General features: G+C 37.6%; 1 protein-coding gene across 2 annotated transcripts in view; it reads left to right on the top strand.

The window, feature by feature from the left end:
* Positions 1–13,568, top strand: part of PRKN (parkin RBR E3 ubiquitin protein ligase) — a 685,695-nt gene that overhangs the window by 116,945 nt on the left and 555,182 nt on the right. For both annotated transcript variants that reach the window (XM_059841269.1, XM_059841270.1), the window contains exon 2: positions 8,054–8,217. In XM_059841269.1, the coding sequence (XP_059697252.1) occupies positions 8,054–8,217 (164 nt within the window). The remainder of the gene's footprint in view (positions 1–8,053; positions 8,218–13,568) is intronic.

Here is a 13,568-nt window from a genome sequence, read left to right on the forward strand (position 1 = left end):
AGGAGTAGGGTGAGGTTAGCATTTTAAGGGTGAAGGGCAGGTGAAGGGCAAAGATGATTTTCCTGCTAGTCATGAACTATTTATCAGTAAATTGGTAAAATGGAGATGCTTAAGAAAAAAAGACATTGCAGAACGTAGCCTTAAAATTATGTTTTCAGTAAAGAAAATCAATTTCATTTGCCTATCATGCTTTTTAAAACAAATCAGGACATGATTATGATGATACTGGGACCCCTCTCATGGGATGAGTAAAAGCAAAGAAATGTGGACATTTAAAAGCTGACATTAGACCTGCAAGCACCAAGGCAAGAAGCCCTGTTGGTTTTCTGTTCTCCAGCACAGCCAGCCTCTTCCTCTCCCTTCAAGCAGTGCATTTGGCTGTACAGCATCCAGCCATGTAGTGGTTGTACAGGCCACTGTCCTGGGCATAACAGGGCTGTAACAATTTTTATTCCCTGGAGATTTGGCTTGGTGTCACTTGTCCTAGTTCTAGTAAAAATTAAATAGAGTGAAACAAAAGGTTTCTGTGTTAATAGGTGAGTATAGGGGTATGTTTTCTCTGGGACATTTTTGGTTATGTGTGGGACTAATCTTTTTCTACATAGCCATTTTGACGATATGTATGCCATTTTAATCCACATTATAATATGGATTTTATAAATTTTAATACTTGTTTTGTTCTATACTGAACATCTAACATACTTCACAAGGTGAGAAATCTCCTTCCTTAGTCAAGTGTGACAGCTGCCATATTTATCATACATTTGTTTGACTGGAACTTCAGCTGGCCAACAATGTTTCTGGTATTTAGATGCATGTAGGAGCTACAAGAAAATCATATTAAATTTCATGCAGAACTGCAAATAAGTGTAACTGTTAAAATGATGGAATCTCCTTATTGAAGTCTTCACCTTGATAGTTCCTTTTACAGCCTTAAAGCTATTGCAGTATGTCCTACTTCAGACTTTCTGACCCTCCTATGAATTTCATTGAACGCATGCTGTCTTTGCAAAAATATTGACCCATTCTCTCACAGGACAGGAGTAATTTAAAAGCTGCAAGAGTATACATTTTATTTTTAAGTGTAATACTTCCTATTAATACAGAAAGCTGTAGCATATGACTTGAAATATGTGGAATTGAAAGACTCTTATCCATATCCAAGCACATTAAAGAACAGTATGCATCTGTTTAAAATGAAACATGAATTTAGGTTGATTCTGTATCAAGGAAGTTCATGGCAGCTTGGTGCTGACATAAGCAGCCAGTAAATCAGAGCGAAAATAGCTAGGAAAATAGCATTCTTAAAGAGACTTATAAAGGAAATGCCAACATAATTGTAGAGTTGAGTTAGCTAGCTGTGAATTCCTCCAGCTTAAAAAGAATAGTAAAACTGAGTGAATTAATCACAGGAAATAATTTACTGGGCAAATTTAGCATGTCTTGGATTAAAAGGCATACTTCCTAGAACAAAATTAGGTTACTGAGAGAATTGCTGAGTTTAAACATTGCCTCACTACAATAGAAGAAAGCAACTGCATGTGCACACATAGCTCTGGAGGAAAAAAAGAGACTAGTGCTGAGCTCTTGTCTTTTTTATTTGCCTCAGTTCTTGGTTTGGATTACTTGCTAGCATGAAGAGTCAGGAGGAAACTGTTAGCCTGCCTGCTTGTAACTCAGTATTGCATTTTATTGGAGTATGTGTGTGGAAATACAAACCCAGGACATCTACAGAAGAGCGCTCTTCTTCAGAAGAGACTGTTAATCCCCTGCAAAAAAACTAAAAAAAGCAGCTGTAAATGTATTGTCTCCAGCAGCAACTGTGAGCAGAGACCCTTCTGAAGAAAGATCATAGAGCAGGCATGGATGATATTCCTCCCTGATGTCCTTCCAACTATTTTTAACTCAAATGACAGGAGTTTAAAATGTATTTTCCTAAAAATGAAGGGGTGAGGGGCATCTGTTGATGGCATCTGTTATTTTTTGCTTTCCTTGTAGTTATAAGTTCCTCTTTGACTCAGCATCTGACTGAAAGGTGTTGCTTTTCTGAGCTCAAAACCTACATGTGAACTCTTTATTACATACTTGTGAATATTATTCTTTTGTTTCCAGTACAGAGATTACTGAGCTGCCCATTTCTTTTCTCCCCTTGAGCCAAATTCATACATCATGCATCTACCACTTCTCTGGCAGAGTTTTCCAGAAGGGCTGCTGCTAGTAGTGTGAGCAAACATACTACTTTTGCCTCTTTTGAACATAGTTCAGATAAATTGATTATGATGCGCCCTAAATCTTGTGATGGAGGTGAATCTCCTGTCCCTACTCACCCTCTCTGTGCTGCTCATGACTTTGTAGAAAACTGTCATGCAGTAAAAATTTAGAACTTACGAATAATAATGCCTTGCTTTCCCTAAAAAGTAGTTTGAATAAAACCCACTTGTTATTTTTATTTTAAAAGTAAATAAAACCATCAGAAATCTCGATCTTATGAGTTAAAGATCAAGGAAGGTTTTTTAATGATATTCATTTGGTGTTAGCACTAAAGATGTTTTCCTGAGAGTCTATTCCTTTCACCAAGAGTAAGGGTTTATAGACGTTGTTTATTTTAGATTACTGCATCGCTCTGTGTGACTACATCATAAAATCATTCGTTAGGTGAAGGTAATTTACAAATGATCAGAAGCAGCCAAATTACTCCAGCTTAATGAGTTGCCACTTATTGCCTGTGTAGGCTCTTTTTCTGCTGCGGCTGAGAAGTTGGCTTACATTAATGTGCTTTAATTTTATTTCACGAATGCAGTGATGGAGGAGACCTAATCCTTCCAGTTATCTTGGATCAGCACTGACTGGGAATGCATTAAGTCAGGGTTAACTTCATTGCATATACCTGTCACTCTGGACCTGGTGCAAAACACAGACCAAGGCATTTTTCCAGGAAAATGTCATACAATTGCATCAGTAGCTGCAATGGCAACCCACTCATCTTGAGGTAGTGTTCAAGCTGTTGATTTTTGGCCATACAGACTAAAATGTGTGAAATCATTTATTTCTGAGACACTATCTCCTTCCTTGTGTAGACAGCAGAGGTTCCGTAGTTGGATTTCCTTCTCTAAAGAAGGGAAATTTTTGGCAGAATGTTCAGTGCAAGTGCATCAAGACTCGGAATCCTGCTATCTCAACTTGGCTCCGAATTTTCGGAATTTGGCAACTTTTTGATGAAAAAAACATCAAGACTTCTTTTTGAGAGTTTTCTTGGAGAGTGCTAAGGATATTTTTGGTAATTGATGAGAGGGATACATGATTTGCTATGGGACTGGTTTTTCCAATGACTATGAGATTTTATCATGTTTATATGTCAAGGAAAAAGTCAGGCAAGCCAGCTGGCCAGAGCTTTGTGACAGTGACAGCCTCCAAAGTGAGACTTGATGTAGTGGAAGTAGGGTAGAAACTAAAGCAGAGGTGACTGAACCACCCTGCCCTCCAGTGCTCTTGGGAGCTAAAGGTGTTAGGAAGGTCTCCTAATACAGGGCAGAACCTAAATGCACAGATATGTGAAGAGATACTGCATCACTTCCAAGCTGCTGAAGTTTCTGTGGAAAATCAAAGTTCAAAGAACTTTGCACAAAGTTGTTTAACCATTTGATTGGACTTTCATTAGCATGTACGAACTGATTGTGTAATACAAGCCTGACACAAATCTGAGTTAATCCTTTCCAGTCCTGACCTCAGCTTGCAGAGTATCTCCAACCCATATTTTTCCCTTTTTTGTTTCTCTTCAGTCTTTTGCTTTACTTCTTTCACCTTTTTCAGTTCCCCTAGCCCCAGGAAATAACAATAAAAAGTTGTGGAATAAGATTTAGTGCCATCCCGTTATCTTCTGCTCTGCTGCTAATTTCTGAGACTCCATAAAGCTTACAGTTTCATTTCTACAATTTAGGTTGTAGAAATTCCAGGCAGCAACAGATATTGACTGGGGTTTATAAAGTGTCCACAAATAATGTATCTAATACTAATTGAGTCTAAGGATTAAAAGACTAGAACAATATCTTGTATGATTGAAGATGCAGAAGCCCCAGGGATATGAAAAGATGATATATATGTTTTTATTTTATTCACTGAAATAAAAGAGATACTTGGAACAACTGTCTTCATCCTGTGCCTATAGAGGAGTGGTAACTGTACCACACAGTTGTGTGGTAATAGAGGGACTTCCAAAAAATTTCTGTTCTACTTTATCAGGAGGCAAGGATTTTATGTTGTCTCAGTTCCTACCTTCTCTTGTTTTACTTATCCTTTCTGTGAATTTTCCTGGTTTTAATCTGTACTAGGCTGGTTAGCTATACTGGATAAATTATTGATCACAGTTTATGAGAAAAATTTAATACTGAAAAGGAAGGGATAATACTTTCAAGTATGAAGTAGTCTAGATGTAGGTTTTTGAGCCAAGAAGAGTTGTGTTCTCAAGTCATGTGCTGAGGCAAAGAGGATCTGATCACCACAGACAGATATGGTCACAAGATTTTTTTTTTTCCCCCTAGTCTTAGGAAAATAACATGTCAAAGGTCTTCTTGCCTGACCTCAGCAGAGAAAGAGCTTTTAGAAATAAAATAAGAGTTTCCCATACTTTACACTGTCTTTTGGTTGAACTTTTGTGACATTCTTTTTTTTTTTTTTTTTTTTTTTTTGTCCATGGGAAGAATGGGAATTAGAACTTACTGAGATCTCAAATTTTAAATATGTGCATTCTTTTGCCCCAAATGATGCATTTTTATTTAGCTTTTCTTTGGTATTCTGCCAAGCAGGATTGTGTGATTCACTACTTTAGGAAGGAAAAGAATTTGTTATTTTATGTCAGAACTTAGAAGGAAATTTATGTTGTGCATGCAGCAATGTAAAGCTGTCTACAACTTCCTTTCATTCTTGCCACAGTTCCTTCTTTTGCTTTGCTTCTCTGTATCAAGACTGTGCCTTCACAGTTTGTTCACAGGCAGTGCCTAAGCTTCTCCAATATTTTACATTTGCCTTCTCCATTAAGTGGAAAACCTGTTGGATTAATAACAGTGGAGATGACAGCTTTGGAACTTTTGTTATGACTTGCCAAGGAAGACAGGCTGCTGAATCCCAGGGCTCTGGAATGTGCCCTGTTGAGATTCCAGTAGGGGTCCCTGCCCCCAAGGTTTCTTCCAACCTTCACTGAAATTCTGCAGCTCCCCTACACACCTGCCCCATGTACTTGTGTCTGAGTAACTCTCTTTATTTGTTTTGGATTTCTGCCAGCAGTTTAGCCCTCAGGTAAATTCTCTTATCTCCTGTTAAGTCAATATTTATTTAAATTCCAGTGGACAAACTTTATATTCTAAGTCTTTTCAACACATGTATTGTTTAGAAGAGGTCTGGAGTATCTGCACAACTTCACCTGCAATCTCTTGAATAATGTGTGTTGTTAAGAATATCAACTTGATATTGATTATTTGTTTATTGAGGTGAAATGTCAAAAAGAAAATAAGTTTATTTTTACTAAAAAGAGAGCTTGAAATATTATGTTAATGAAATTCTTGTTTTATTCCACAGACAGGTTTGTATTCCATCTTTTCATGCTCTGTGCAAGTGAGCAAAGGTCTCTTCTCGTCTTTTGCATTAAAAAGAGTTGTTGGATATCAGACTATATAATAGAATAAAAGTGCTTAAGGGCAAAATATTTGTGGCTTCGATTTTTCCAGCAAGCAAATTTGGCATTTTAACATTTTTTTCCAAATTAACTCTTCAGACTTCTGTGCTGGGAAGTGCAAAATGATGCACTCACACTCATTTCCTATGCTTGCTTGTGGTAAGAATTGTGAGACTAAATTTCTGATACCTCATACACATTGGGAGGAGGAGTTACCTGTTGTAATTAAATAAAAAAAAATTATTTGAGAGAAGGATTTGCAATTCATGATGTCAAACTTGACTTACACTTCCAGTAAGTGTGTTTGGTTTTTACTGCCTTTAAAAATAAATTCATAAATACCACCGTGCAATTCTTTTAAATGGTGCTGGTTTTATATTTCTTTTGTCAAGTACTTTCCTTTTACCACCACATTTGAATTGTGGTCGCTGTATCTGCTGACTTTTTTTTTTTTAATTTCCAAAACCAATAGCATTGGCATTTGCAAGACTAAAGAGAATGAGAGTTATGTATTTGTTAGGAAGAGCTCTTTGGAGATACACATATATGCATTTTATGTGTGTATGTAAGCATATCTATAAAAATATTTTAAAGTATATATAGATGTATATATAGTCACAGTGTAGCTTACTAAGAAAGTATAATCCCCATTGATTTACCTATATATTTGCTATTGGCATGGATAATTTTATTTACAGTTGAGGATTGTGTGTTCCTGGAAAGATGGGAAATGTTCAATTGCCATTGGCTGTAACTACTTTTTGTCATTTACATCCTCCTTTGGTCTCTAAGCCATAAGCAAAATAAAATTCAAATTCCCCTGATTCTTCTGAACAGTCTGAATATACAACTTGCACAGTTATCTCCAGAACACCCCTTAGTAGAAATCAAAGCCCATAATGAGATGTACTGCAGAAAGCTGCCTAACACACTGCAGGGCACTTGCCTAACACTGTATTGTGAAATCTTAGTACTGAATTTTAGTACATTAAGAGGGTACTTTCAAGTACAAAACTTAAAATATTGCATATTATTTTTATGGAATATGGCCTTATCCCTTAAAGCCAGATGTGAATTGAAGATGTGAAATTGCACAACTTACAGCATTGGTGGCTGAGAAAAACAATGGCAGCAACCTCAGCCGTATTCAAATGTTCTGAAAGGATCTGACACCTTTGAAGTTGTCTGGTAGACTCTACATTGGAAAATTAATAAAATTCCTATTTTTAGTTTTAAAAATAGTTATTTCATTAAACTCTCTAAGTACTTTTGAACTTATGCTTCTGTCAGTCAAGAAAAATGAAAAAGAGTAACATCTTCAGTTAAAACATAGCAGTGGGAATAGGAAATAAATCTTTAAAAAGACTGGTTGTTGCAATCAATACCCAGGTAGTTTAGGTGGCAGGTATAATTGATATAAATGATTTTTTGTTTTATATTGAGTTTTGCTAATTCCTTTGCTTCCTGCCTGTGAAGGTATTGGTTGAAGCAGACCACTGGGACGATGTCTACTCTACATACAACCTCTGTGACTGATATGGATGTAATGAGGTTTTTCCCTTGTTTCATAGCTCTTGCAGTCATTCCCCTGACCAAGGGCTCAACAAGCACTTTCAGGCTTCTTATGAAAAACAGCTCTGCCAGCTGAATGGCAGGAAGCTTATGAGTTTGTTTGCCAAGCTTCTCTGGGTGTATAAACCAGTTGCTGCAGCTCTAAAAGTGATATGACTGGTGCAGTAGTGATTTTCTGCGCTGAAGGTGGATGCTGACAGGAGTTATGTACTGCAGATATTTTAGTGATCTCTGAAAAGACTGTGCTGTAATACAACAGTCCCAGATAGAGAATTCTGTGGTTCTGATTTCTTCTAGCATGTGATTTCCTCTTTATCATTATCTTCTCTAGCATTATATTTGTGGGAAACCAATCTGTATGACTGTGCTTTGCCTTGTAACAAGGAATCGTTTTCCCTTGTTAAATATATTTTGGATCCAGAGGATACCTCAGTTTCCTGCATTTATTTATGTGTTGGCGAAGTGCACAAGGGGCACAGGAAATGCATGTGCCCTGTGCCTGTGAAGGTTGGGACTGCACTTAAAATCTCTTGTGCCAGGCAACAGCTACTTGGACAGCTGCCTAGCTGGGTTTCTTTTGATTCTAAATGCTCTATGTCATTTCTAATACTGCCAAGGGAAGCACATGGGTTTTATGTATTGGTCACTAACTATTCCGTGGGGGCGTTAAAAATACAACACAGGAGTATTAATAGCTTTTCTCTGAAAATAGCAAATGCTTCCTGTAATTGAAGAGTAAGCCACTTGCTGTCATGCTAGTATAAACTTGTCATGAGAAATCCTTGCTTAAAAACATCTTCTGCTCTTGTTCAGTGTTTGTCAGGTTCAACTCCAGCCATGGCTTCCCCGTGGAGGTTGGTTCAGATTCCAGCATCCTCCAGCTGAAGGAGGCAGTTGCCCAGCGACAGGGAGTTCCAGCTGACCAGCTGCGGGTGATTTTTGCAGGGAGGGAGCTCAGCAATGAGTTGACACTGCAGGTAAGAATTCCTTGGTAGCTTCTTGCCTGGACTGCTGCCAGCTACACTGCCTCTGCCTTTAATGCTGCCAATCTGATGTTCATGCCTGAGATCTAATAAAATAAATAGTGCCTGGGGATTCCTTGAACTTTACTCCACACTGCTTCATTAATTCTGACCTTCTTAATTATGCATTAAAACAGCAAGCAGGAAGGGTAGGGAGAGAGAATACGAGAGAGAGAGCACGAGAGAGAGCTGTGCCTAGTGAATAAATGTTTACTGACTACAGAAGCAAGCCATGCACAATTTCTGTATCTGTTCAATTTCTATCTTACTTATTCCATTTGAATCTTAATGAAGAAGGATGTGAATAAATTGCTCTAAATCAGGCTGCACAGTCATCACATTTTATAGGATTTGTAACCCAATTGTGACCCCTGGAGGATAGCTACACGGCTGCTGCTGTGCCGTGTGCTGTTGTGCCTGCACAGGTGTGTGATGCCAGAGGGGTGGTTCCAGATCAGAAAGCCCACAAAAGTGTTCTCCAAACCACTGAACTCGTAAATGTGTGAAGCTAAAAGAGGAGCAGGGAGCACAGAAGAGCAGCTATAAGTAGGTATCTGAATTTCAGCTCCTGAAGGTTAGCGAACCGTTCTCCTCAATAAATGCAGAGGGCTGTTCACCAGTAGTGAGCAGTAAGAAGCACTGAAAGCTAGGCTCAAGTTGCTCTATGCTACTGTTACCAGTGCTTTATAGTTTTGTATTCCCTGTGTGTGCATTTGGCAGTTCACTCTAATAGCCAGGGTTTAGCATAAGATCACACATTTAAGACAATTGGGAACCTTGGGGAAACCTGCCTGGCCTTTCAGCATAGTGCAAATACTGATTGCATGAAATTGCCATCCTTCTACAGTGGAATCAAAGAGCTGCAGATACGACCTGCAGTAGTGCAGGTGATTGCCTAAAAGATCCCTCACATGTAGAACTACTCAGATTAATTTGTACTCGTGTTTCAGACATATTGTTGTACTCAGAATGGCTGCTAAGTTTGAGTACAGAAAGTCACTACGGTATTGATGACCTATCACTGTTTCTCCTTGGGTATGGTATTTATTGCTTTGCAAAGGACTTTAGGGAATTCCAGCACACAAAGGAAGGTGTAGAAATGAGAATTGCTGCCAGTCTCCAGCGCATCAGCTGTGAATAGTGTTGATGCATACCTGCAGTGTGCTCCACATACATGTGAAAACATATATATAAAAGTGTAAGAATAAAAAAAAGTCATGTGAATTGTAGAAGCTGTTAGTTGCCAGTTGCTAGATTAGAGTTGTTCTGTCAGAAGCTTCGGAACCACTTTGCTTTTCCTGGCAAGCTGCAGGTGTTGGTATTACTGCCATTTTGTGGCAGCATGAAACACAGATTTTCAGCCCAGTTTGACATTTGCAACCAAGTTTGTTGTTGGCTACAGCATACAGTCTGTTGCCAAGGTAAATTAAAAATGGTGTCCAGATATATAGACCTCCTGATGATGTAATTTCCTTGTTTTGTCCTAATTATCATGTCTAGTCAAGACTTCCTATTATTTAGCAAACTGGATCTAGATTCATTGCTTAGACTTTTGGTTCTAAATCAGTTAGGAAATTCAAAAGCTGTTTCAGATGGTACAATTCATACATCTGTGTTTAGGTCTCTTAAATATTGCATTGATTAATATCATCAGCATGTTCAACTTCACTTTTATTCTAGATGTTTGAATGCATTTGTGTTTGCTTTTTTTTTCTTTTAATTGTGTATATTTATTTATCTTAGAAATTTGTCAACACAAGAAGAAGAGTTGAGTATTTGAGGTGTTTGGGTTCCTGTGACAAGCTGTCTGGGTTTTTTGCAGAAGCTAAGGAAAACTTGTGTGCTAGTGAAATACTAACTGCTGGCATTTATGTTGCATCTGTAGTTTCAGAATTAACATTAAATATGAGCAAATTAAGTAACTCTTGTTTTCTAGATCTGTGGATTTGGATACAAAATAAAAAGAAATTCTACTCAGCTGATGCTTTAAATTATTTCATTTTACAATAGCATAGAATTTCCAGTGAAATAATTTTGTCCTTTTGTTTTTCATAAATTACTTTCGAACTTATTTGCCCAAGGTATTGTGGAAGAATGTAGAGGTCAGGAAAAAGAACTGATGGTACTACAGATAATGAGATTATAGAGGACATGAAAAAAGCTGCAGTAATTGCAGGAGTATGCGGCAGAGATTGAGGAAATAGTCCAGGACAGTGAACTTTACTGGTTTCACAGCTCACAGAAAAACTAGATTTGGCTTGACAGCTACCTTAGAATCTTAGGCAGCTGATACAAAACATAACTGAGAATGTGAAAGCTGTGTTTGTTTTCCTGTTTGGAGAGAAGAAAAAAAATCATTCCTGGTAGCTGAGACTTGTGAAAAATAAATGAAGCTGAAATAGACAGATGTTTAAGAGAAATTATTGTTAGAAAGAAAGTGCCAAGTTGAGATCTTAAATAAGTAATTTAATATCAACAACTGCAGTAAAAAAAAAATTGTAGGAGGGATAGAAGTGAAATATGTGTGGAGGCATTTAATTTGGTGCCACAGATATGTGTTTTTTCCTTGAAGAATGAAAAGAAGATTGGACACTGATTCCACTGTGCACAGGGGAGATCAGTATCTGAGCGAGTGACTAAGGGACAAGTAGTGAAATTAGAGCCATGGTAAGCAAAGATTGGTAATGGCTGGATGAAGAATGAGACCTGTAAATTTGAATCTCGTAAGAAGGAATTAGAGCAATAAGCTGATTCCTAAAAGCCTAGCAAACAGTGTCATGTCACTTAAGTGTGCTAAGCATTCCAAAGAATGATGAAGAGCTCCCTGCTGATGACAGTTCACTTTGGAATGAGTAGAATAATTAATTAATATAGACCCAAAAATAGGAACTCTTTCAAAAGATTGTCATGAGTATGGAAGAATAGTGGAAAGATCTTCCTGTAGCAATCCTAGGATGGAAAGAAGAATAGAACGATAACAGGTTCACCAACAGAATAAAGAGGAGGTAGCTGCATATCAGTGTTCTAGCAGGAGGGGACTGCTTTTAGTATTGTCATTGCCTCAGAGAATGGCAAAATTAGTTAACAGAGCTTCTGGTAGTAAAGTCTGTAGTATGTATTGATAAACAATTTTGCTCAATGCAAGCAATTTAAAAGTTACCACTGATGATAGCAGTAGTATTGTATTAGTACAGACTTCCTCTTTCTTGGAGAACTCAGAGTCCCCTTGTGTGATGGAGTTCTTTGCAAACAGTTTGCAGGAGAGATTCCCTTCCCTGCAGACCTTATAGTGTAAATGAAAAAACCAGACAAATGATGTGATGAGAATCAGTACCTTAGCTTGTCCTCAGTCAGTAGCAAAACAGAGACAGAATTAAGTCTTGTTTCCCAATTCTGTAGCATTTCTTTTTGACAGTGTTTCCTCTATAAGGTAAAGCTAGAAAATACTGTTTTTTGAAACAGAAAAAGACTAAGCATGTGTTAAGTAGCAGGACTTGTTAGCTTTGTGCTAACAGCTGTGGTCCCCTGAGACAGCTTCTGAGTCAGTGTTAGCTTGCATTTGACTGCAGCATAGGCTTGAGGCTTGGAGCATAGGCTTCACATTAATTTGGCTTTGACTGCATCCATCCATATAGGTGCTCGCCTAAAATAATTTTTGCAATAATTCATAAAAAACAACAAAGCACGACTAGAAGTTATTGGTAAATACTATGAGCTCATAAACATTACTGAAAATGAGTAAAAATGAATGGCACAACTGCAGAAGCAATGTAGATGATCATCTTTGGAGCAGAGGGAAAACAGAAGTGATGGGGAGAAATGGTGCTGTGTTTTAGCAGGAGCAAGTACTTGAACAATGGAATATTGCATTTCATCAAAGAAGGACCTTGTGTACATAAATGCATGGCAACCTTCTTGCTCTCTAAGCACAGCCCTGTAAAATAGAGCTTCCAGCAGTTCTTCTACTGCCTGTTTCGTTTTAATGGGGGTTCAAAGAAGAAACCAGGTGACACAATGTGAAATGTGTCCCTAACCAGGAAAAAAACCCCACATGTAATTATAAAGTACTGAATGCTAAGATTATATTGGGTCTTTTGACATAGTTACTGCCTTGTGCTGCAGTTTTATATATAGGATACCAAATCCCTCACAGAACCAACTTTGATACTCAGCAATTTTGTGGGTTACAGAATACTGTTGAGCCAACATTTGCATACTTAAATGCTGTTTGTAGAGAATTGCGTATAGACAAACTGACTAAATCAAACATCATATGTGAAATTCAAAGAGAAAAAAATCATTTTATTTGTGTGCGTGTTTAAATCAGTATTTTTGGTCTATATTTGATTGATCTGTGAGTCTTCTTTTTTCTTGTAAAGCTGGAAGAGATGTGTGTTTTACTTCTTCAAAACAGGAAAAGTAAGCTGACTTATACTCGGGTATATTATATCTAGAGATGCTACGTCTGTGTTGCCAGGTAACGTGGATTTGGCTAAGAGGGGGGCAGTACTGTTCACCTGTGCTTCTTTTGACAGCTGTAGACTCACTGTGACAAGAGATGTGTTGAATAAATGTTTCCAAGACTTGTGTTGGGCCTGATGGTATTACACACTCACAATGCATGTGGAAAGTACCACAGAGCCATATTTACGGTGATATATTAAGTAAGGGCTAGCTCGGCTCTCCAGATTTTCCATATTGTTACTTTCCAAAGTATTTTCCATATTTCAACATTCTGAAGAATGTTGAAGAGCTCCATGCTGATTACAGTTCACTTTGAATGAGTAGCAGTAATTAAATAATATAGACCCAAAAATAGGAATTCTTTCAGAAGGTTGTTGTGGGTACGGAATAGTGGAAAGATCTTCCTGTAAAATTGTGTAAAATTAAAAAAGAGGATACATTGCTCATTAGTTGTTCTGCCAGATCAAGACCTAATTGCATTTATCAATGAGACCTTCAATCCCAGAAATGTAGTTCCACTCTGCTTTTAAATGCACTTGTGTTCTATTCTTTTTATGCTAAGTTTTTCCTGGATTTAGAAGACTGTGAAAGATATTTGACTATATTTAAATGAGGGGTAAATTCTCTTAAAGTAGTTTGAAAATTTCAAAAAGTGAATGAGCCATTTGTGTGGAGGGCTACAGCTTCTAATATGGCCTTGAAATTTTCTGGGTCCTTCTTGATTCTTCTGACATTTCTTAATGTGTTTTTGTTGGCCTGCTGATGATTGATTAAACTGGGACAGAGCTTTCTTTGCAAACTTTCTTCAGTGTGCACTCAGTAAAAATGTGGTCTTAATTTCT

This window comes from Haemorhous mexicanus, chromosome 3 (genome assembly GCF_027477595.1).
Source record: "Haemorhous mexicanus isolate bHaeMex1 chromosome 3, bHaeMex1.pri, whole genome shotgun sequence".
NCBI classification, from domain to species: Eukaryota; Metazoa; Chordata; class Aves; order Passeriformes; family Fringillidae; genus Haemorhous; species Haemorhous mexicanus.